This window comes from Centroberyx gerrardi, chromosome 9, assembly GCF_048128805.1.
Source record: "Centroberyx gerrardi isolate f3 chromosome 9, fCenGer3.hap1.cur.20231027, whole genome shotgun sequence".
NCBI lineage: Eukaryota > Metazoa > Chordata > Actinopteri > Beryciformes > Berycidae > Centroberyx > Centroberyx gerrardi.
Genome location: NC_136005.1, coordinates 31,024,797 through 31,050,213, shown reverse-complemented (window position 1 = coordinate 31,050,213; position 25,417 = coordinate 31,024,797). Strand labels below are relative to the sequence as shown.

Genomic DNA, 25,417 nt, shown 5'->3' with positions numbered 1-25,417 from the left:
TCCCCTTTAGTCTGAGCATTTGTACAGGATTGTTTTGTGCCATATGTTCCTAAAAGAGCTTAATTCATGCCCTTGATGGAAGTTGTCAACATTTCTGCTGACCTACTAAGATCAGTTCAACACACATTTGTGTGACATTTCTGTAGAACAGCTTCTCCTCAGCTATAAATAAGGGCCAGGGCCTTTTTCTAGTGTAGTCTAGTCTAGTCTAGTCTAGTCTAGTATAGTATAGCATACCATAGTACAGTATAGCATAGTATAGTATAGTACAGTATAGCGTACCATAGTATAGTATAGTACAGTATAGCGTACCATAGTATAGTATAGTATAGTATAGCGTACCATAGTATAGTATAGTACAGTATAGCGTACCATAGTATAGTATAGTATGGCATAGTATAGTACTGTATAGTGTACAGTAGTATAGTGTAGTATGGCACAGTATAGTATAGCATACCATAGTATAGTACAGTATAGCATAGTCTAGCATAGTATAGTATAGCATAGCATAGTATAGTATAGTATAGTATAGAATAATATAGTATAGTATTGTATAGTATTGTATTGAATAGTGTAGCGCAGTGTAGCACAGCATAGTATAGCATAGCATAGTATAGTATAGTAGTCAAGACATGATGCTGGGGTGAATTTTGGTCAGTACAAATTACTGTATATACCATGTGTCATGTATCCAGCAGCATACTAATCTGTCAATTTACCTCAGTTTGTGTTACAGTTTAATTTGACACAAAACCATACAATCAGATCACTGTCTGAGAAGGTGGCTGAATTTGGAGGCAAGCAAAGGAAAGTATACGGGCCAGGGATGAAGAGTGGAAGAGACTGATGAATGGTGGAAGGAAAAGAGATTGGAGATGCTTTGAAAACAAGTTAGCAAGCCTTTGCTATGTTTACATTTTTAGGATGTTAACCTCTTCTTGAAATGAGTTTAATCAGCCTGAGATTATGTCATCAACCTGAGTAGTTGGCAATTCATATGGTGTTTGGAGTGTAACAGTTGAGTTCTATATAGATCGAAAGCCTATGGATGTTGTATGGTCTAGAACTCAGCATGTAACTGATGACAGAATATTTTTATAATCCAACTATGCTTAACATACAGAGTGATACAAAATTGGAACAAAGCATGAAATTTGAAAATTCTCCCACTTGACCCCCATTCATTTTTCAGTTTTTCAGTTTCTTAAGTACTGTCAAAAGGTTGAACACAATCATAAAGTAGGCGAAAGTATAGCATAAAATTAAAGTGGAATAAAAGTTTTCATATAGAATAAGTAGGAATAGCTAGTACACAAATGGGAATTGACTTCAATAGCCTTATTTTTTGCGGAATATACCTTTAAAATGTAAACAGACTCCCAAAAAACACCATTCAAAAGCAACTACGTGAGTTAAAAATACAATGGAATTCTATGAAGTATGAAGCATTAACCATGATGTATTTCATCAGCTCCACTCTAGCAAACATATAAAGAGTTTTAAAAAGCTGAAAACAGATACACATCTTATAAAGTGGCTGAATATTTTTAAGTTGGACCGGAGTCTCTAGCTGAAAGGATGTGCTACAATAGATAATAATTGTACAATAAATGCTGTTTTCTCCCTGTAGGTGTCAGAATAGTTTACCAGGCTAAAGCATCCAACCACATATTACAGTATAAAGTAATGCAATGCCTATGAAAAAGGCAGGGGGCCAAATTGGGCAGATATTGGTGTCTCTGTTATGACTTTATAGGAATTAAATATCTTATTGGTGTCCTGAATCTTTATAATTCCCCATCATATACAGAACTGTATTTTATTTTCAGCACTGTTTTTTTCTGCAGCATGTACACTATTTGTGTGAGTGCAACTGAAACTGCTGATGAGCATCTCCAATGGGCTTTCATTACAGCAATTAGCCTTCCAGTGTTGATATGAATGAATAGGAACAATGATCACACAGTGGTAAAAAAGTCTGCTCTGGGATTCAGCACCAGTCGAGTTTATGTATTTAAATCACTATTTTTCCCAAAAATAAAACAATATTTATGTCGTATGGATAGTGACCCCATGACCCTGAATAGGAATAAATGGATCAAATCAATCCTCATCACCAGAGTAGTGGTTCGTAAAATATAAAAGCTGTTTACAAAATGCAAAATTTAAAAACATTTGAAACAATGTGAAAACAATTAATATATTCACACCTTAAACCTGAAACCAATCTTACAAAATGAACTTGTAGCAATACACACAAATATTCAATAAGACATGCAATATATTGTCTAATTAAGAGAACAGAAACGCTTCAGGTTGAGATTACACTATGTGATCCAGTAAATTTCTCTCCATCTCCTTCCTTCGTTATCAACTTTCCTGTATGAGAACAACACAGATTCCTCCTATCTCACTCTGTCTGGCCTGAATTTGAATTTCTGTCTGCATGGCACCCTGCAGAAAACCACTAATAGTCTGATGTTTTTCTTCAAATTTATCAGCAACAATGAGTCATCACTGGGTCAAAATGGTACCATTAGTAGAGTACGGTAGGCTTTGGAGAGTGCATCGCTATTTCATTCAAAGTACAGCAATTTTATACAGACAGACTCTTAAATGTCCAGTAGTTCTAATGTATGAAAATTACAAGGCAACAGCAAACATGTTTTCCTCCACGAATGATGAAGTCCTGTATGGGCCAAATGGGAACAAATATGTCACCTTGTTTTGAGCTTTAATTGTAGATCCCATTTGGCCAATCAGTGTCAGTTTGAATGCTGGAATGCAGCGGTGAGATGCATCATTTCCCCAATTTCTGTCAAAATTGGAACAGTAGTGTTTGAGATATTGCGCATGACACATAGACGAGCAAACAAATGATATAGAACTAACCCCCTAATCCCCCCCACCCCAAGGCTGATCAGTGTAATTTTGAAAATATGAGAACGCAGTGGTGAGATGCATCATTCCCCCGAGTTTTAGCTAAATCCAACAAGTAAACAAACGTTGTAGCGCCCCCCTTAGGCCAATCAGTGCAATTTTAATTGTTCCAACACGCATTATTCATTTTGCATGAGTTGCATTCATTTTGCATGAGTTTGTATGTATGATCTATGTACTTGCGTGCATGTGCATTGTGATGTTGTTGACAAATGTGTTGTGTGATGCAGTGGCTTGGAGCCCAAGACAAGTTTCCCTGCGGGACAATAAAGTATATCTTATCTTATCTTATCTTATCTTATCTTATTATTCTCCGAAGTTTCATCAAACAGCGATCAGTGGCGTCCAAGATACTGTGCATGATGGATGGAGGGATGGGCCGAGGCCCATCACTAGTCCCTCCCCAGATTTCATTATGGAGGACGATGATTAACGAACTAATTTGCATCGGAACATATTAATCTGTTTTCCAATGCTGTAAACATGGCTCATCAGCACTAGGGCTAACATTTTACGACCAGATAGTGACGTGATGAGGCATCATGCGCCTTCTGGTGGCCAAATAGAAAATAGCTGTTGAATTCAACATTTTAGTTTGGGATTTGTTTAGTACCAAATGAACTAACCCTAACCTACTGGCAACTCAGTTAAAAGTTGGTCATTTCTAAGTGGGAACAGAGTCTCTAGCTGAAAGTATGTAGAAGTAATTAGAGTCCAGAGTTTTGGAAAGATTAATAACTAGAAAAGTTCATTTCCTGGAGAAAATGTGTTGGCCAGCTGAAAACAACTAGACGTGTGCTTGCCTCAGCTTGAAATGAGCTTCATCTGCCTGAGATTAGGTCATCAGCCTCAGCAGTTGGCATTTTAAATGGTGTCTGTGGTGTAGAACTGCAGACTGTTTCACTTTCCAACTTCTCAGACTCATCAAGCTCATTTCCATCAGATGCTCTCAGCTGGCCTACACATTTCTCCAGGAAATAACATAAATATGCTACCTTTCAGCTTGTCCACTGTTTCCCAAAGTGGGGTCTTTGGGACCTCTGTGGAGTCTTTGAGGGGGTTCCAGGAGGTTCCCAGCAAAATAAGGAAAAGTTTAATTTCACTTTAATTTCACTCACTATATGCACATATAACACAATTACAATTAAGAGTGTAAAAGGATGATCAGAGGTTTCACTGCCCCCGCTGTTGTTACCTCCCAATATCTAACAACAAAAACCTTCTCAGATGGGCTTCCTTGAGACAAAATCTTATCAAATGGGGGTATTGTCTGTGGGTAAAAAAATAAAAACTAAAAACAGCAGTAGTAGCAGTAGTCACAGTAGTAGTAGTATTGGTAGTAGTAATAGTAGTAGTAGTAGCAGCAGCAGTACTAGTAGTTATAATAGTAGTAGTAGTAGTAGTAGTTATAGTAGTAGTAGTAGTAGCAGCAGCAGTAGTAGTAGTTATACTGTAGCAGCAGTAGTAATAGTTATAGTAGTAGTAGTATTAGCAGCAGTAGCCTACTAGAAGTAGTATTAGTAATAGTATTAGCAGCAGTACTAGTAGTTATAGTAATAGTAGTAGTAGTAGTAGCAGCAGCAGTAGTAGTAGTTATAGTTGTAGTAGTAGCAGTAGTAGTACCATCACCATCAGGGCCCTAGACTGGAATGTGGACTTATTACTTTTTCTGATGATGATGATGATTATTACCATTATCACCATCATTAGTAGCAGTCATTGTAGTCACAGTAGTGTCTAGTAAGTTAATGTAGTCCAAAAAGCAATGAGAGCAGTGCATGGGGGGCAGACAGCATATCAAGGTCATGTTTGCCCAGGGGAGGAACCAGTGCTCTTAGCTGGGAGCTAGCATAGAGCATGATGGGATACTATATTAAGAAACTGCTAATATAATTGGATTGCACATCCAAGTCGTTTTTTTAGACACAAAGGATCAATGCAGCTTTATTTCAGCACTGGATTAGGGAATAAATACTGGTATTTGTACAAAGGCATGGATGTAATGGGTCCTGTTGTCCTTGTGTACCATATATGTCAGTATATACTGTACTACTGTGTCAGTCTGCTAGAGGTGTGTTGTGCTGTACCGTGTGTGTCAGTATGTACTGTACTACTATGTTACTATGTCAATAATCCCTGTGTTATTGTACTCAGCCAATAAAGTAATTCTGATTCACAATGTGATGCTATACTATATCGGCTATTGGTATAATCAATGATTTAGTAGAAAATAAAAGGAGGGGAAATATGACCTCCAGTCGGGGATCATCATAAAGCAAACAACCACCATTATAAACAAAATCAATTCAGAAAAGCATTTATGAATATTAATGAATTTTTCCTCTTAGCCTAAAAGATCCCATCTTTATGTAACATCAGTGTGATACTACTTACTATGATGTAGTTTAAATTAACCTCATAAAGATATGTGAACACCATAGTAAGTAGTGTCAAACTGATGTAACTTGTAAGATAGGGTCTTAAAAATAAACATAATGATTTCCTGATAATATAATTGATATTTGCTTCTATTTGTGGTTGTATGCCTTATGATAATACTGGAGGTCATAGTTTAGCAGTCTTGCTATTCGCCACTACATCACTGGTATCATCCAATGCAGTGTATGGCTGCTGGTCCAATATGCGGTCCAATACTGCAGCCTTTTTAGGAGAGGGGGGGGCGCGCTTCCAAATTTCCCCTCCCGCAGCGCTCGCTCCCTGCACCTTAAAAAGCGCGTGCACGGCTGAAGGTCACTTAAACACAAAAGGCTTTCAGCGCTGCGGTCCAATATAGCGCATGCGCGCTGCCGGAGGACTGCTTCACAGACCGCAATATGGCGAGAATGCCTGGCAGCGGAGACACGGAGCAGGAGCAGATGAGCTGCCCGGAGAGGAGCAGGGATGAGGAGGAGGAGGAGGAGGAGGAGGAAGAGGAGATCCAGGAGGTCCAGATCACCGGGGAGGAGGAGGAAGAGGAGTCCGATGAAGATGCTGTGGAGCTGGAGTGGGAGTCAGGGAGCACGGTGCTGGACCCCAGCGGTTCCGCCGCGGAGACAGAAGCGGTCGTTATGCGGAGTAGGGACCGGGGAGAGGAGGAGGGGGAGGCGGACCCCTTCAGCAGCAGCATCCCCTCCGGGCTGGAGTCTGACCTGGAGGGAGAGCTCCAGCGGTCAGACCGGACCAGGCTGAGCGAGAACACCCGCCTGGCCACGCGTTACGCGGTGAGGATCTTCAGGGAGTACCTGAGTGAGAAAGCCCAAAGTCCCGACTTTGAAACTCTGGACAAGGAGGCGCTCTGCGTGGTGCTGCGCTCCTTTTACGCGGAGGCGCGCTCCAAAAGTGGCCAGTTGTACAGCAAGTCGTCCCTCATCAGCATCCGGAGCTCGCTGAACCGGTACCTGAACGAGCCGCCCTACTGCCGCACGTTGGACCTCACCAAGGACCCGGAGCTGCGCAGTGCCAACCTGACTCTGGCCGCGGTCATACGGAGGCTGGAGGAGCAGGGCGCCGGTCCCGTGGTGCAGAAGCAGGCGATCACCCGCTCGGACCTGCGGAAACTGTACGGCTCCTCGGTGTTCAACATCGACACGCCGTTCGGGCTGCTCAACAAAGTCTGGTTCGAGACGTGCATGTATTTCTGCACCAGGGGCCGGGAGAACCAGCGGGAGTTGGAGGAGGACTCCTTCGGTCTGGCCGTCGACGAGGACGGGAGAAAGTTCGTCTATTTCAAAGCTCTCGGACCGTACCACAAGTCCCGCTCCGCGTCCTGGACCAAAAAACGACCGGACGCAGACGAGGACACCCTGCCGCGGATGTACGAGACGGGCACGGAGTCGTGTCCGTACGCTAGCTTCGTCCGGTACGTGTCCAAGCGGAACCCGCTCTGCAGGGCGTTCTTCCAGCGGCCCCGGGACCACTGCTGCGCGAGCGACGTGACGTGGTACGAGAACAAAGCCATCGGTAAGAACCTGTTGGGCACGAGGATGCAGATGTTGTCGCGCGCCGCCAAGCTCTCCAAGACCTACACCAACCACTGCATCGGCGCCGTCTCCATAGCAACGCTCAACAGCATCGTGGGCACCGCGGGCTCCAAGCCGGCGACGACGCTCTACGTTGCCTCGGAAACGGTCAACGGTCACGCGCAGTCCCACCTCCAGCTCGTGATCCCGTACCTCCGCCGGGTCACCGACGCCGCGGATCTGAAGCCGCAGCGGAGAACAACAACAACAACAACAACAAAAACAACAACTGTTACAGCGAGGAGAGACAGCGCCGAGGACCCGGGGGCTCCGTTCCCCAAGAAGCTGTGCGTGCGCCCCGGACCGCGCGCGGAGTCCCCCGCGGAGCGGAACGAGAGCGACGTGCCGGCGAGACCCAGCGAGTCGCACAGTCACGCGCAGCCCGCCGACCAGTCGCCGGTCACCGTCTCCACGCAGGTAATACAGTACAGCTGATATAATATGACCCGGAGCGGTAGCTTATCATCTTCAACACAGTCCGTGTGTTAACAAGCCGTGCGTAAAATGCGCCACCGGCTACAAGGCAAAATGTGCCCGGTTTGTACATTGGCACCGTGCTTGAGTGTGTATGAGTTAACATAGAGATACAGAATGCATTCATACATTATTGTGTACAAGTATAGAGTTAGTGAGATAGGCTTGTAAAGATGTAGGCTGTTATATTTATCCATAACCAAGAATGTAGTGGAAGTTCAGCCCAACTAAACTCACTTTACCCACATTTATAAGGTGGCATAATTCTTTATGATACAAATTCATATACACCACAGTAAGTAGCATCAAGGTGGTGTATAGTCTTTTAATAAAGGGAAAAAGCATAGTTAATGCTTTTCTGAAAAAAACATTTTTTGTATGTAGCCTATTGGTGGTTGTTTGTTCAGGATTAGGAAAATGCATTGCATTATACAGTATGTATCTGAAAGGCTTCACTTCAGTCATGATGCTACCAGGTTAGTTTGAAATACTCAACACATAAACTGTGAACTTGGCATGGCTGTGCACCTTGTCAATGAACAGACTGCAAAACACTTTGAAATTAGAATTTCTTGTCCTCCTGGATGATTTTAAAGCAATGGCATCTCACATTTTCTATGATGTTTGGTTGATTTTTATAATATACAGTATGTCCCTGCATGTTGCTGACCTTTGGACTGAATTGTATTGGGTATTTTCTTGGTCATTTTCATGAGTGTTTTTGATCTTAAAAAAGAGATCTCGCTCTCTACCTTCAATAAAGGAGCCAAATTGGATCTAATGTAGGAATATAATTGGAAACTTTATTGTCCATTAATGCCAGCAAGCAGAGTGGAAATGAATCTTTGTCGTATAGTGTAAGGCTCCATAAAAACATACATTAGTGTAGCATGCTTAAATAATAATGATTAAAATGCATGGTGTAAATACACACAAGGGACTTGGTATCAAGAGCAGGGCAAGCTGGAGTGAATTCTCAGCGGGACTGTCTGTCTGTTGCCATGGGTAACCGTACCTGGTGATGAATTTACCCACCATGCACCACGGTGATGGCCGCAGGGTAAAGAGCACTTGTTGTGCTGTCAGGCACCCCTCCCCACCCCCTTTCCCCCACCACACACACACACACACACACAGATCAAAGTGTGTATGCAGATGTGGCGGATATGACACTTTTTGTGTATCCCTACTGTTTGTGTGTGTTTGCATGTTTGTGTGAGTATGTGTGCGTTTGTGTCTGTCCCCACATATTCTCTCTCTCTCTCTCTCTCCCACACACACACTCACACACACACACACACACACACACACACACACAAGACACAGACACAAACAGATCTGAGCGTGTATGCAGATGTAGCGGATATGATCCTTTGTGTGCCTCTCTACTGTGTTTGTGTGTGTGTTTGTGCACGTTTATGAGTGTTTGCATGCATGTTTGCGTCACACACACACATACCCACACACACACACCCACACACACTCACGCACACACAGAAGTGACTGCTGTGGCCCTCAGGGGAGATGCTCATGGATGCTGCAGCATTTCCAGCTCTCTAACTGCTTTATCAGCTGGATCTGCTCCGTCTCTGTTGATCTCTCGCTGTTTAGTGATTTAAACAGCCACCACTATATTGTGTACAGTAAATGCAGAACAGTTAAGGACAGAATTAAATCAAACCGAACAAAACAGTTTAGAACAGAACAGAATGAGAGAGAATGGAATAGTTTAGAACAGCTTAGAACAGAAAAGGACAGAAGTGAATTGAAAAAATCAAAATCAAATGAAAAAGCAGAACATGACTGTGTTGTCCAGTGGAAGCTCTGTCACATCACCTCAACATAATGAGTACAATATGGATACAGGCTGTAAAGCGTGTTAGAATAATAATTAGTGGGCTAGCTGAAAGCCCAAGGGAAGTGCTGTACCCATTATTCTGCCCGTAGAAATGAATGGTGGAATGTTCAGATTTGCTAGAGTGAATCGTGACATCTTCAATTGAATCTATGGAATACATGGTGATTAATGCACTCCATAGACTTCCATTGTATTTCTAACTCAGTTGCTTTTTTGACATTGTTTATATTTGTTAAAGGTACATTCCCCTAAAAACGTTCAATGGTCATGTGTGCACTAGCTACCCCCACATATTTTATGTTAGAACTTCCATTCAGCTTTCACTTCATACTACTTAAGGCTTGTGTTGAACTTTGGGATACTACTTACACTTCTTGAATTATAAAACTTTGAAGCATTTCTGAAAAATGAATGGGAGTAAATGGGAGCTTTTCAAATGTCTTTCAGATAGCCCACATATTTCCTCCAGGAAGTATATACTTTTCTAGTTGTAATAATATAATGCACTTTCCAAAACAGATAATGAGCTAGGGGCAACTACTACTGCTACTGCTGCTGGTACTACTGCTACTAGGCTACTATTACTATTACAGCTACTACTATTACTATTACTGCTACTACTGCTATTACTACTGCTATTAATATTACTGCTACTACTATTACTACTACTGCTACTACTATTACTATTACTACTGCAACTACTACTACTACTACTACTGCTACTACTATTACTACTACTGCTACTACTGTTACTACTACTGCTACTATTACTGCTACTGCTACTACTGCTACTGCTACTGCTGCTACTACTGCTCATTGTTACTACTAATGCTTATTATTATTAGGAAGTACAGGTGTGGTGGTGATGGGTGTGTTTGTTTTGTGTCCCAGGACAGCCGTGGCAGCAACAGCAGTATGAATAGCCAGCCGCTGGTCTCTGTGTCTCCTGTATCTCCGCTGGGCTCGGCCGGCATCCCCACACCGGCCCAGCTCACCAAAACCAACGCACCGGTCCACATAGACGTGGGAGGACACATGTACACCAGCAGCCTGGCCACCCTCACCAAGTACCCTGAGTCACGGTGAGAGAGAGAGAGAGAGAGAGAGAGCGCACACACACAAATCCACCAATGCTAATAACTAGGAATGGGACGATATTCTTATCTCACAATATGATTCCATACGCAATATGTGGTTCACGATTCAATACAACCACGATACGATGTAATAAATAAAAGTTTAATGACAACAAAGTCTGACTGTGCAGAATTATGTTTATTTCTGAACCACAAATCATTCCTGCAATGGCGTTGGCTTGCTAGAATGTAAACAACAATTAAAAAATGTCATTACAAAGTGCAAATAATATAATTTGGATGAAGAGCTTGTGAAATTGTGATGGGCAAGCCGTCTCAGTTGTGATTACTACAGCAGAATAAGATCAAGCTAATATTGCAATTCCTTTTTCTGCCCCACGATACGTATTGGCGCATTTTTGTATTGCGATATATTGAATTTCAATATATATATCGTCCCACACCTACTAATACTGAACAACAGTGAAGAATGGGTGATTAAACTACAGCAGGTGGACAAAATAACAGAAACACCTAACTGTATGAATATCAACCTATTAACAGACCTGCCAACTTCAGAGAAAGAGTTGGCTGCTGGAATAAAGCAGCAATTTATTTTCATCATTTAGGTGAAAAAACAACATGGTTCTTTTGGTGTTGTCAAAAATACCAGCTGGGTGAAGCTCACAACATACAGTTTCAGTTAAGACTGTCGGTGTTGAGCCTGTGGCTTTGTGGTGTTTAGCACCTATTCTGTTAAGTGTCTGTCTATCCCTGTCAGTGAGCTTCCACTTGCCACCACTGTTTCTCTTTGCTGATGCAGTTTGTCTGTGTTTGTCTGTGTTTGTCATATATTGTTCAGTTTTTGTCCCCGATGCTTCTGCGATTCAAGCACTGACTGTTTGGCCTCTCTGGATCTCTGTTAGCGTCCTCATGTTGCTTTGAAAACTATATAAAAGTGGTGATTGTCAGTCCTCTTAAAACTGACATACTGCTAAGTGACAGCTTAAAGCTAAGCGAGTAGAATTTGAAACTTGTAGACTTTGGCGACACCCCGAATCTCTTAGTGGTACTATTTTACATCAGCTAGTGCAATGAGATTCGCCCACCTCGTATTCAGTAAAGCTTGTTCGTCCAGCATTTGTATCACAATGTGTGTTTGTAAGATATTTTGCTGGCGAATATTTTTGCAACTACATTGAGCTAGCAAAGCCTTACAGATGTGAAGTCTGGGCAGCTAATGAAACATTTTGGCTAACAGGCTACTATGATACTTAACGACAGCTAACCTAATGTAGCGTAGAAATTGGGACAATTGTTTTTTTGTCCACTTCCCTGTCAACAATGGCAGATCAATTCAGAATTTCACCTGCTAATTTACATTCCTAGCTGTCGAAGTAGTTTTTAGAACATTATAAAGACTGATACAGCACATTTGCTAAAGTAGGTAGTAGTAGACGTGACAGTGTTACCAACATTTGGGTAGTGTTTCATGTTTCACCTCTGTCGGTTTCTCTGTTCTCTCTGTTAGGATCGGTCGGCTGTTTGACGGAACGGAGCCCATAGTGTTGGACAGTCTAAAGCAGCACTACTTCATCGATCGTGACGGTCCCATGTTCCGCTACATACTTAACTTCCTCCGCACCGCAAAACTCCTCATCCCAGACGACTTCAAAGTGAGTGTCTGTCTAGAGCTTTGATCAGGTACTACCACTATATGTCACTACAGGGCGTCTGAAAAGTCTGGAATCAGAGGGAAACCACCAACAAATGAATATCAAAACTGTGTGTCAGAGGTGGGATTGGAACCCTTGCTACCATTCAGAGACCAGAAACCCTACAGACAACTGTGTGTGGGAGACAACTGAGTGTGTTTGGGAGAATCAAGTGCAACAAGAAAACTATATGTGTGTTACTGTTATCCCTATGATTTAACACTTTTCAGACACCCTGTACAATCACAATATTGTACTGTCAGCCACTGAGCAGTTGGGGTGCAATGACAATAGTTCTAACATGCTGCTTTTGCAGTCAGTTATTATTGTATATGTAAGCATACATTTCCCCTAAACTGTAATCTGCTTAAGGCCAATTTACGCAGTGACTGGCTTCCTGTCTTTAAAAATATCTGCATAGTTATTGTAACCTGACCGAATCAACCAAACCTAAGAAAATGATAAAATATAAGAGCCTGACGCAGCCGGTTTCAGACCTAGGATGTTACATTTAACTTGCATTGTGTTGCATTATTGTATGCAGAGTAGGGATTGTTCATTTCACAAATCAATCGTTCATTTGAGCGATACTTTGAAGTGAACCAGTTGAATCGGTTTGAATATGGAAGTGAACTGAAATTTCGAATTGTTGGACTGCGCTCCGTACAGTTCTACGCGAGCCATTGCACTTGTGAACACAAAACAAGCTTTATCTGCCTACCGTGGCAATGACTTTGTAACAAACCGAAATTCTCAAACTTCCTTGTTCATTCATTCATTGTCGTCATTACATGACACCCAAACAGCAAACTACTTAAAGGATAACTTTGGAGATTTTGGACCTTTGTATAATTTGTCTCTTAGAATATTGATTTCAGAGTCGGCTGTCGGTTGAAACGGCGAGCTCTGTTGCTAGGCCTCTTGCTGCAACCAAATGGGGTTTGTCAAAATCACAAAAAGCCAGTCTGTGAAAACAACATGAACTAACTAACGTATTTATATCCACAGCTAGGAAAGCAGCAACACTACACCACTTCAACTCAGTGGATAGTCTTCTACCAAACTCTCCCTGGCTCCATGTGCAATTGTGTACAGTTTGACCTGACCGTCCACAAAGATCACGCCGCCAGTAACGCATTTTCACCCCACAGCAGTCTGTGCTGCAGCAGAGAAAAATAGTTCTGTTATTTCCTGATTAGCCAAAGTGTGTGTAATGGCGGAACTGCGTCATGTTTACGCTCAACTCCCCTGTGGAGCCTACAAACGGCTTTTTTGGAGATATTTTGAGAAACCCCATTGTTAGCCTCTCTGTTTTTCTCGTCATTGTCATTGCCAATGTTCTTGTCACTATTTTCCCGGCACCTATTGCACGCTCAGCCATCCCGGTGGGGGATCCCTCTGTGACTCGGCTCACCCAAGGTTTCTTCCATTTTTTTTCCCTTTTAGGATTCGAGTTAGCAGCAATTCAGTTGCTATATGGGTTAGTATCTCAGTTGCTGTACCGAATATCATTTCAGACCAAACAAACCATTTGCATCTTATACCTACCATACATTAGAAGACATTTAGTCTGACACACTCTCACATTTAACAACAATTTGTCTCAAGTCATGAGTTTTTAGTCCTAGAGCTTCTTACATTTTAAGATTCTGTTAAGACTGAGAATCATGCAGCATCACACATTAAAAGACTCCAGCAGGATTTTTCACAGATTTGGTAGTAGATCCTTGCTTGAATCAGGCAGGTTAACAGGTGAAGGATTATACAGACTCAAAACACTGATAATGGACTATAATGTTTGAGTGTGAATGAAGCTACAGCGTCCCCCTTCTCCACCATCTACACACACACACACACACACACACATATACAACAAGCCACCCATACACAACACCTAGAGAGATGTAAAGAAAAGGATAAATGTAGCTAGGTAGATCTCCACAGCTCCACCAGTTTCTCCTCCAGTTTGACGGTCCAAAGGAACCGGGACTTGCTCTTCCCCACCGGCATCGCCATGTTTACTACTCTGTATGTCTGCAGAGCCTTGTCACCTGTCACTACAGGTGCTGATGTCAGCCAAAGACAGCGCACCTATTGGCTGTTGACAGTATAACATTATAAATTGCGTCATCCATCACAGACCTTTTGAGCCAAGACTAAAGACTTAAGATAACATTGAACATGTTGGATTTTGACGTAACGGTCAAGATGAGCAAAAGACTTCATTAAGACGGCTCCAGCTGAGTTTTGTGGTGACGGGAGCACACAGCAACTGCTGTGATTTTACTCCGACATTGAAAATTTGTCTGCTGTGAAATCGCTTCAAATATTGTCTAGTGTAAGGTCAGCATTAGCTATTCATTTACTGAATCAGACTTTGTTTCAGGTGCATGGGTAGTGCTACCTTTTGGTTAGAAGGCACGGTACAAATGCAAGTGATCCGTTCTTTCAGTAGGTTGGTTAGCAGTTCACTTAAAGGATACTGTTTTTGTTTTGTGGTCTACGTTGCCCCTCTCCTTTCTATTCTTCCTGGTGGAGTCTGCACACAGTCAACCCAGTAGGAGATGTCAGAACTCATTTTCTCCCCTTCAGAAGCCATTTGTTGCCATTCATTCTTGTACAGTGGGTTTTTGTTGCCTGTCAGGGTGTTAGCTATATCACTCAATATCAACAATTTGGCTATCTTCAAAAGCTGTAAACTGCTAAGAACTCATAACCTAACTGTCATGCTAACAGCAATATAGACTCGTAGCAATGCTAACTACGTCTGCTGGGTTGGTTGATTGTAACCCATTGTGCTTTGTAACTATGCTAACTAATGCTGTTTGTGTATGCGTGTGTGTTTTGTCTGTGTGTGTGTGTGAGCTTGTGTGTACGTGTACCTGTGTGTGTCTCTACACGTGGATGCGTGTGTATGTGTACAAGTGTGTGTCCTTACGTGTGTCTGCGCTTTTGTACTTCTGTGTGTGAGCTTGTGCGTTTGGGTGGTGTATGCGTACAAGCTTTTATACATGTGTGCATGTGTATGTGTGTCTCTGTGTGTGTGTGTGTGTGTGTGTGTGTGTGCGTGCGTGTTTGCAGGAGTATTCCCTGCTGTACGAGGAGGCTAGGTTCTTCCAGCTGGCTCCTCTGCAGGCTGAGCTGGAGTGCTGGCGGACTGAGCACGAAGCCGGGAGCGTGTGCCGGGAGTGCGAGTGCGTCGTGGTCCGCGTGGCTCCGGAGCTCGGCGAGCGGATCGCTGTGAGCGCCGACCGAGCTGTGATCGAGGAGGTCTTCCCTGAGGTCGGAGACGTCATGTGCAACTCCCTCAACGCCAGCTGGAACCACGACTCCACGCATGTCATCCGCTTCCCGCTCAACGGATACTGCCACCTCAACTCTGTCCAGGTACAGTATTTTTTTCGTTTGCATTTTTGCAGCACCGCCAGCCCCTTTTGATAAGTTCCATGTTCTGTAAGCAATTCATTAAACACCTAATACCACCTACCACAATTCATTATCGAAATGTAATCCTTTAGCCCGTGATCACATTGGACACTTTATTTTGGAAGGAAGTAAGCAGCCTCAGGTTGCCGGAGACTAACATTAGCGTTAGCTACATCCTCCGCTTCAGAATCGGCTTCACATCCTCTTCTTTGTGAGCAAGCAGAGCAATCATTAACTTTCTCTTGTCCATTTTGTGTTTTAAGATGGGGAAAAATGCCTCCTATCTGGCCTAAGGGGTTATTCATAAAACTGGCAGGTTTAGCGTGTTGTTATGGGCTGAGACACTTTCTCATTTAGGAATGTGAAATACCAGGTAGCCAATGCCAAATTACAGACTACAGATTACAAATTACAAACATCACTGTACGTAAAGCCTGCTAGTTGCTTGCAATACAAACAGTGCTTGAAAGTCCAACATGGACTTCCACTGTGGTTCCACAAATTCAATCATTTTAGCCTGCAGATAGAATACCTTTCCATAGCAGGTTCTAGCTCTCTTGATGGAGTTGAACTTCTTCCTTTGCCATATTGGCTCCCAAGGAGGAGTGTGTGGTCTAGGTGTCGGTGACTACATACCAGTTAAATTAGCCTTGAATGTTTTCATGTTGGCCCTGTTGGCCCTCATACACAAAACTGCACAAAAAATAAATTTTGTTCTCATTGGCGATGAGAAATCTGCAAATGAGTTATAACCCAGAGGAGTATCTCTGCACAATACATGCAAATTATCAGACCACCTACCAGTGCAATGAAAAACAGTATGTTAATGGAGCTGAAATTAATACCAGAGGTCAAGGGGGAAAATCACAGACATAGTCGCTCCAGATGGGATTAAATGTAATGAATAGCTCATGTAATAATTACCCTACCCTGGAGAAACTAAGCCCGTCTGAATGGGGCTTTAGTTACTTTTGGGTTACTTGGCCTCCAAAATAAATGGAATATGTAGCTAAACAACTACAGTTACTATTATTATTAAAATCACTGACTGTAATTTGAACAGTATTATCATCTGCAAACATGTTCAACCATTATTTGTGTATATGTGTAAAATTATGTCAGTGTCTAGAATATGACAATCTAACCCTGCAAACATTTTTACATTGACTAAGTGTTGATACGATGGCCTGCATCGATGTCGAACACCTGTGTCAATATAGCACCAAAATGAAAGTTGAGATGATGTTTGTAATCGTCCATCGCATCGTTTTGTGAAATCAGGACGTAAATATCTTTCTGATATCAATTCAAAACAGTTTCCAAAGCTGTTTTAGTGGTTTTTACCCTGCCACAACATTTTGTGTTTTTTTTGGTTGACGTTAAACTTGGCCACCTGCTGCATGTCACCATCCGTCCGTGGGAAATGTCTTTCTTCCTTCAAACATTTTTCTCAGTAAGAGTCAAGATACAGCGAAACAGGTGGTGTAAAATACTGAAAACGATAATCATAATCAATAATCAACCAATAATTTGTGTGGAGATAAATTGACCTCATGGCTAAGACATTCCATTGTCTGTCTCTCTGTCTGTGTCATTGTATGTCTGTGTCTCTCTGTCTGTGTCATTGTATGTCTTATGTCCCGTCTCTCTTTGTCTCGAGGGAAGTCTCAGACAGTACAGAGAGAGAGATGTAGGATAGAAGAACAGAAGACTCCTCAGGGCAAATACTGAGATAATGTCACCGTGTTCGCTTCAGTAGGGAGGAGAGAGACAGAGAGAGGGAGAGAGAGAGATTGTAAGAGACTACTGCTGGTGGAGTGTGTGTTTCAGGCCAGAGAAGCTGAGTGTGAGATGGATTTTGTCTTCAGAAGGAGATGAGTGAACCTCAGCCCTGGGGCCTGTGGCTCAGCTATTGTTAGTAACACATTTCCACATACACACAAAAGGACTGCAGACTGGACCAATTACATGTCATTTTACTTTTATTTTTATTTATCCAGGAAAAGTTGACCGAGATCCATACTGTTTTTTCCAGCTTCAATTTCATACAGTTCCACACATTCACACTGTCTTCTACTATTGGCTACTGTGTGTGTGTGTGTGTGTGTGTGTGTGTGTGTGTGTGTGTGTGTGTGTGTGTGTGTGTGTGTGTGTGTGTGTGTGTGTGTGTGTGTGTGTGTGTGTGATTGCAGGTGCTGGAGCGGCTACAACAGAGAGGGTTTCGGATCACAGGTTCGTGCGGCGGTGGCGTCGACTCCTCCCAGTTTAGCGAGTACATTCTGCGAAGGGAGGGGAGAGGCGGCTGGCGCCCCCCCACCCTCATACGGATCAAACAGGAACTGCTGGACTAAGCTGGTCAGAAAACCCTGGGAGCAGAAATCGAGGAAGCAGTCAACTGTTGCTGTGTATCCCACTAACTATTCTCTGCAATTATGTGGAAGAATTCTTCTAAAGGAGACCAGAATCCCCACTGGAATGAATGGAAGTCAATGAACCGACCAGAGACATCAAAATCTAAAATCTCAAAAAACTGTAGTGAATATCAGCTAGATAGTTGACTGACAAGTTAGTGCATCTATTTTGCTACTTCAAAGTTGCCACATTAATTTTTGACATTAGTATAATTACCGTAAACAGTACCGTAAAGACCATCACTGAGAAGATTGTAAAACTCTACTGGCCTCTACTCTGCATTTTACGTGTGCCACGAGTTCAGATTTGGCGGGAAATCTGCTGGATTGCTTTACGGCAAAACAGGAAGGGGGCGCTGTTCTTCCAGAGCAAAAAAATCAAGCAATGGGGTTTATGGAAAATGTGGTCTTAAATTGGAGAAACACTAGCACTAACAATACCACTAGGTTGAGATAGAGGCTACCAATCATCTTCGCCATGGTCTCATTTGTTTACAGTAATTATACCAATGTATCACAATTAATTTGACAATTATATATTGATGGTTAAAATGCTACACATAGCACCTTTAACTTAAGTGGTTTAAAAACATTGACCAAATTCCTAACGTCCACATTTAAATGCATGGAGATTTTGCATCTTTCACGTCACGCTGATATTTACTGTATGACAGTGCAAAAACAGAATTATTTTCCTAACAAGAACAAAAATGATGCTACTTTAGGGAACTGGTCAACGGCAACAGTTCATAATCAGACTGCATGGCTTTCACACAGGCTTCTATGCTGTTCAAAAGCTGTTAGTGGTAATTTATTGTTTCAGAATTCATTGTTAATTTATTGGGGGGTTTTTATACCCCCTTATTCCTATTCAGGGTCATGGGTGGGGGAGGCTACATTCCTAGTTTCCCATATGCAATGGTTCCACTGGTCCTATTGAGTTGGTCACATAATATATGTATCTGTATGAGTGCTTAACATCTCTATGACTTTTAGGGACAACCATGATGAGAACAGGTTGCACATAAAAAAACAAAAACAATTTGCCTTCCAGGGTTTAATCAGAAGTAAAAAAAAAAAACTGCTGAAAAAAAACTTGTTACAGGCAAGACTATTGCTCCCAATGTACATGTTGTATATGTTTGTACATGTTCACCGCCTGTAACTCGAGGTACATATGAGGCTTAAACCCTGTTTGCACAGGACTAATACCTGGGACATCCAGTGATTCGTAATAATTGCAGAGATCATCTGTGATTTTAAGTCCGTGAAAATCTGCAAAGTAAGAAATACAGCGCAAATTACCATATTCTGGTGAAGACAGAGGTCCTCTGATAATTCTCAAATTCTTGGCAATTTCAGACGTAATTTGTTGTTGGCACACAATATCTTTACCAGCAATTTCTATCTTCCGCTTGTGATGAAAAATGAAGACAGTAGTGGAATCTACAGAGGAAGGTTTTGAATGCACTTTCAAGCACAAAATTCAAGTTTTGCTTTTCTAAATCAGAAAGTGAGTGTATCCGGGGCACCAATGATTTCAGCCAAGTTCAATATCCCATGTGAATGCGTTTAACAAAACTCAGAGGTTGGGGGGCAATTCATTAATCATGACCATTGTCCACATCATTCTGTATTCTGTATTTCAATTTGTGTCCAGACAGACAGATATGTTGAAATGGTTTGCAAGTCAGCTAAATGTTGTCGCATGCACGAAAAATCATTTTCAGTTCATAGCCAAGGTAAGCCTGATTTATAACAAACTATAAGGGGAAATAAGGTTTTGCATGCATCTACTTTATATAAATTTCAAGTTGCACATGAGAGAAATTCAGCTCCCCTATATTTGAAATGGATCAAGGGGCCTTATAAATAGAAATTGAATCTTAGAAATGTGTGAAAGTATAACTCCACATAAAAGTTATTACTGATAAACCTTGAACTTGAGGTGAAATACCCTTGGTATTCAAGTCGTCTATACATTATAATAGAATTCCTGCACCAGCCTACAAACCGAATTAATGTCTGAATGCCAATAACAAAGAAGCCTGCTTTCAGAGAAGCTATAATGGGGGAACTGAAGGTTGCTCATGTGTGTTCAAATTGCCAAGGCACTTTATATTTATAGATGGAAGTGACATGTACAGCTTTATTTGGTTTTAGTTATTTTATACATTGGATCAACAGTTAGAAAAATTATGGCAAGATCAAGTTGAAGATCAAATATATACGTTTCTACGAATAAGGTACCAAGGCATTCATATATTGCAATGCTGTGTGCCCAATGCAGAATGCTAGATACACCTCCATTTGTAAAAATCATTTGTAGATGAGATCTTTCTATAAATGTAGTTGTGTGACAGCCGGGATTGATGTCAGACTGCTGATTTACATATGTGGTGACATGCAGGTATGGAGAACTAATGGTCAATGTCCAGTGACTCAGAGAAACATGCAGTGGAAGAGAGTGTTTTCATACATAGTTGGGTTAGAGCAGTTATTTCAAACCCTGGAGTTGTTTCCCTCTTAGTGCAGTTCATTTATCCATTTGAGAACACACAATCAGACCGACACCCAACTATAGAAAGCACTGTGTTCGTTTTGGGTTAAACACGCCATGAATTGTGTTAATGAGTTTTACCCCAGAAGAAAGTCCTTTCCAGCAGCAGGTTTCAAGCGAAACCCGCACCCTGATTCAGACCAAAGCAAACAGATGATACAGTAGGTTTGAAAACACGCTTTGTGCCCTATTCTGCTCTGGTTACATCACAAGGGTCAACTATTGTATGTCCTGTTAGTGAATGTTGCTGAGAGCTAAATGTCCGTTGACATAAGTGAAGGTTTTCTTTTTCAGTTAGAATTGGTCCTGAGACTGGATTAGTAGCTGATCAGCTTGCCTAATCACTAAGGATTTACATATCCTATGAGGGACAGGTGGAAGGGCTAATGGTTCACTAAACATGATGCCAAGGGGCGTCCAGATTTACCAAGACAGAACATTTTGACAGAGTGGCAGCTTGGAGATGGTTTGAGGTTGTTTTCCCAGACTAGAGTCACTTTTCCAACAATGTTAGATAAGAAATTCATTTGGTGTCCAGCTGTTGCCTGTCAGTGGTGCATTTGGAAAGATTATTCTAGACCCATAATATACCTCGACTTACCACCCTACCAGAATTTTGTCTTGAACAAAATATGGAAACCCTTGAACACCCTTGGCAGACCAATAGACTGTATTCATTCCTACTGCAAAGGCTTTGAAATAATTGAGAACACCTACTTGAAAATTCACCTCTGCTTTCAGATGGTAAATACTACTAGAAAATACTGTTCACTCAGCTTTCACATGGTAAATTCTATTTGGTGTAGTTTTAATATGGAGAAATAGGCTAACTAGCACTAACAGGAGCATCAGTGTGAGATAGAGGCTACCAATCATCTCCACCAGGGTCTTACGGTAATTACACCAAGGTAGCAATATTAATTTGACAATATGTTGATGCTTAAAAAAGCTACACATATCTTTAAAGTAAAAAAACAGTAAAGCCATTCCCCGCTTTGTCTCCCCCTCTGGCGGTGAAAAGTATTTAAAATGTTATGTTAATGTTAGTTGGATAGTTAGGAGACTTTCGCCTTACCTGGTCAAAGATTTCAATAGCAGTCTATAGAGAGCATCTCCAACCATGGTAATACTGCCAGTTGGTATTGTGTAACCTGACTCCATGGTCCAGATGGATAAAATTACTATTTATTACTGGAAAAAAGTCCCGGATCCCAGTGTTAACTGATGTAACAGGCTGGTAAAAAACAGAAGTACTCATTAGCATTATAACTTTCCTTTAAAAATACATCTTCAAAAATCAAGACAATAGAACATGCTGTGGTATTTACAGACTCCTAATTCAGCGGCCCCTTTGCTTTTACCCATTGCTTTGGGATTTGAAAATATGGTGAGTGAATGAGTCTGAAGTTGCTAAAAAACAAAACAGAAGAATCAACCTCAGGAAACATACGATTGTTGTTGGAGAATAGTTTCCACATGTCCTAATAATGCTGAGAATTGTGTGGATGTGAAAAGTCATTACATGGGAGTTGATAGAGCGCATGGAAGCCTGGTTTCCCCCACCCGGTCTCATTGTCATTTTAAGACGAATCTCAGCGTGATGCATTTTACGAGATTGCAAGCCATTTGTAGACTGATCCTCCCATTTCTGTAAATACCTGTACATTGTATAAAATGCTTGTAACTCCAGCTTTGATATGGAGGAATTGCACACCTGATTGTGGGGTTGCCCATTAGGGGGTGAAGGCTGATGGAAAGCACATGCTCTCTCTCCCTCTCTCACCCCAAATATTTTTTAAGGGAGAATGTTCAGAATAGAAAATGCATGCCTTATGTTGAGCATTAGTGTCTTGTTTTTAAAAGCGGCCTCTCTCTCTCTCTCTGCTGAAACCATTCAGAAATGTGTGAATGAGTCGACATGCTGAAATTATATCAATAAATGTTTCATACAATTTGTGTAATATGTATGGCTGTTTCAGAGTAATAGTGTTAAAAATAATAATGGGGTGTAACAGAAATATAATTTACATGTATGCTACTGTGGGTTTGGTGTATTCTGGTCATTACGGCGTCATCAGGATTATTGGGGAAATGCAAAGTAATAATGGAGAACCTCTATTGGAAATGACTTGTGTCCAAGAAAACCTGAATCCGTGTTTCACTACGGCTGCTCAATAATGAAAACTGCCCGGTTTGAGTAAGCCCCTCCGCGCCCCCATTTCTTCCTACTGTGACTGTATATACACTGGATCAGAAAATCTGATTTTTAACCTTTATGCCGCGTTCATGTCATATCAGAAGAAGCAGAAGAACGGGATCTCTTTAAAATCAGCCATAAACAAACTCCAGCAGATATTGATAGATATTGGCAGATGTTGATTGTTTTCATGTGAATATCATTTGGATTTTTATTACCTTGGACTACCGACACCTGTGGATTTACTGCTGTGTTTGACGCTCATGGTGACCAGTGTTGGGGAGTAATGTGTAATTCAGTAACAGGTTACAGTAATGTGATTACTTTTTTCAGTAACAAGTAGTATAAGGGATTACAATTTCAAATTCAGTCATTACATTACAGTTACCAATCCCAGTAACAGTACGTTACTGCGTTACTTAAAGCTGCACTAAACGATTTTCCGACCTCTAGAGGGTTACAGAAACCGCAACACATTTGTAAATAAACCACAGCAAAGCTGCTGGACTACAGAAGCCCCAAAAGACAAACATCGCGAAGGACCGTGCATAAAGGCTAATAGCTAAGCTGAACGTACCTACGGAAAAGTGTCGCCGGTTACCAGACTTGCTTTGCCAGATTTTCCTCCCGCTGAAGGTTACATGTCCCACAATGACAAGTGAAGAGGTAGGTAGCACGTTTACTAGTTAACAAGTTTATTCGCTTGCTTCATCGATTCGCCATTACCAGAATTTTTTTCAGGAATGGGAGGGGGAGAGCGCTGCTTTTAAACATCAAGGGAGGAGACAAGCTAGTTTAAAAAAAATTAAAAGCTACTGAATGGGTCGGAAGGAGCTTCGAGTCGGTCCGGGTTTTGACAACAAGCTTTAGAAAAGTGGTGAAAACAACAACACAGCTGCTGCTGTGTGGATACTGGTTTATATTATTATGTCTCAATGAAATCTCCACATAGCACACATTAGTTTCAGGATTGATTATAGGGTCTGAAATCGCTTATTGCAGGTTTAAACTTAAACTTCTTTTCTCTCCTTTGAAATTTGCCAAGTTTTTTTTCTAAATCCTTGTTTGGTGTTTTCCTCATATGCATCTTAAGGACATGCAGCAGGTTTACGTCGGCTACTAGCTAAAAAAGCTAAACAAAAGATGGAGGGTGAGGGTGAGACGCAGACTTTCAGCAGCTGGAAGTTTTCCCATTACTTTGATTTTTATCTCAGTCAAGGATGAAAAGAACATTATGGAATTTTGTGTGGGCAACAAAACTCTTTCCACAGCGAAAAACACGACATCCAGTTTATCAAAGCATCTGATACGCAAAACACAGCAATGTGAAACTCGGGGGGAAAACAAGGAGCCTACTGCCAACGAAACGGAAAGTAATGGAACGAGGAATGTAACTAATTACTGCTCCTGCTGAGTGATTAGTAAAGTAATGGGATTACTTTTTAAATGAATAATAATTAAGAAGAGTTTTTCTAAACGCTTTGTCCCAGCAGGCAGAACGTATTTACAGTAAATCAGATGACGGGAAAACAGGGAAAATTATCATGCCATGTGACTTCTTCCTGTTTAGACACCAATGAGAAAGATGAAATCTTTCACATAAGGTAAAAAACAAAAATCAGATCTTTTGTGCCTGTGGAAATGCAATCCATCAGTCTGACAGGAGCGTATAAAGCAACATGAAATGTGGAGTGCAAGGTGGGTCAATTACCTTAATGCTTCCTCCCCTATTCTGTTAGATCCTCACGGACTACATGGAGAATATAAATATACATGTGGAATTCATCCATATTAATAAGGTTAAATTGGCTTTGTCTTCCTGGATCTGACAGGCAGTCACAGGACAGACGGGGCGTTTGATCTTAGCCAGGAAGCAGCCGAGACGATGAAACTGCTTTAATTCCCCCTATTACCATGGCGTGTTTGTCCAAAATTCATCCCCGTTTCTTCCTTTCCTCACCGTTCCAACTCATGTTAACACTTCAACTTAACACATGCCTTTTTTTTTTTTATCCAAGTGCTTTACAGTACCATGAGTGCATCTTTAGCATGGGTGGCCCAGAGGAAGCCAAGAGTACATTTTCAGGTTTGGTACTAATAATCTAAACAAGGACAAATACTCCTGCAGATTCAGATTTCTGAATGCTGTAATGCTGACTATATTCTCCCTGAAGGACAATTACGCAGATTTGCATCCAGTAGCATACATACAAAAATGCTTTTTCCTTCTTACAGGGTTGAGAAAAACAAGAGTGAAAATGTGTCCTTTCCCTTGAATAATGCATTTAAAAGAGCTTCTAAATGGGCTCCAACAGCCCAAGTTGTTCTAATAGATTGTTGTGTGGTCTTAGAGCATCTTGAATCTCTCCATCTCCAAGCAAAACCCACTTTAATGGTGACATTGCCAACTCAGCCTTGCCAAAGACCAGAGGGTTGCTGGTTCAAGATTGTGGTGTGCATGAAATGTAACATGCAGAGCATATTACATGCAAAACCAGCATGTCCTGTCTACTGAACTAAGGATACTCACCTCTGAGTGTACACAAGGCTCCAATGATCCAGGACACCAGGCATGCATCTCAGTAATCAATTATTCAATCAGGAGCGTCGCAGTCAACTTTCAAATTTGGCAGTTTTTCCAGACTTTTTCCTTTTCTCACTTTAAGTTGAACAGTAGAGTGTTCTCCTAGAAAGACATAACACGTTCCCATGTTTCACAATTGTGACAAGTTGATTGTGAA

The 25,417-nt window shown here is 41.6% G+C and overlaps 1 protein-coding gene across 1 annotated transcript; it reads left to right on the top strand.

Annotated features, from left to right (window-relative positions):
* The first annotated feature begins 5,774 nt into the window (after nucleotides 1-5,774).
* LOC139928642 (uncharacterized) lies at nucleotides 5,775-17,859 on the top strand. The gene is made up of 5 exons (XM_078285871.1): nucleotides 5,775-7,384; nucleotides 10,137-10,373; nucleotides 11,899-12,043; nucleotides 15,164-15,469; nucleotides 17,701-17,859. Exons 1-5 carry the CDS (start codon nucleotides 5,775-5,777, stop codon nucleotides 17,857-17,859), a joined length of 2,457 nt encoding a protein of 818 aa, XP_078141997.1.
* Nucleotides 17,860-25,417: the final 7,558 nt, after the last annotated feature.

Coding starts and splice junctions, on each gene's coding strand:
- LOC139928642 (XM_078285871.1), top strand. CDS start 5,775: ATGGCGAGAATGCCTGGCAGCGGAGACACGGAGCAGGAGCAGATGAGC. Junction 7,385..10,136: donor GTCTCCACGCAGGTAATACA/GTACAGCTGATA, acceptor TATTATTATTAG/GAAGTACAGGTGTGGTGGTG. Junction 15,470..17,700: donor GCCACCTCAACTCTGTCCAG/GTACAGTATTTT, acceptor GTGTGATTGCAG/GTGCTGGAGCGGCTACAACA.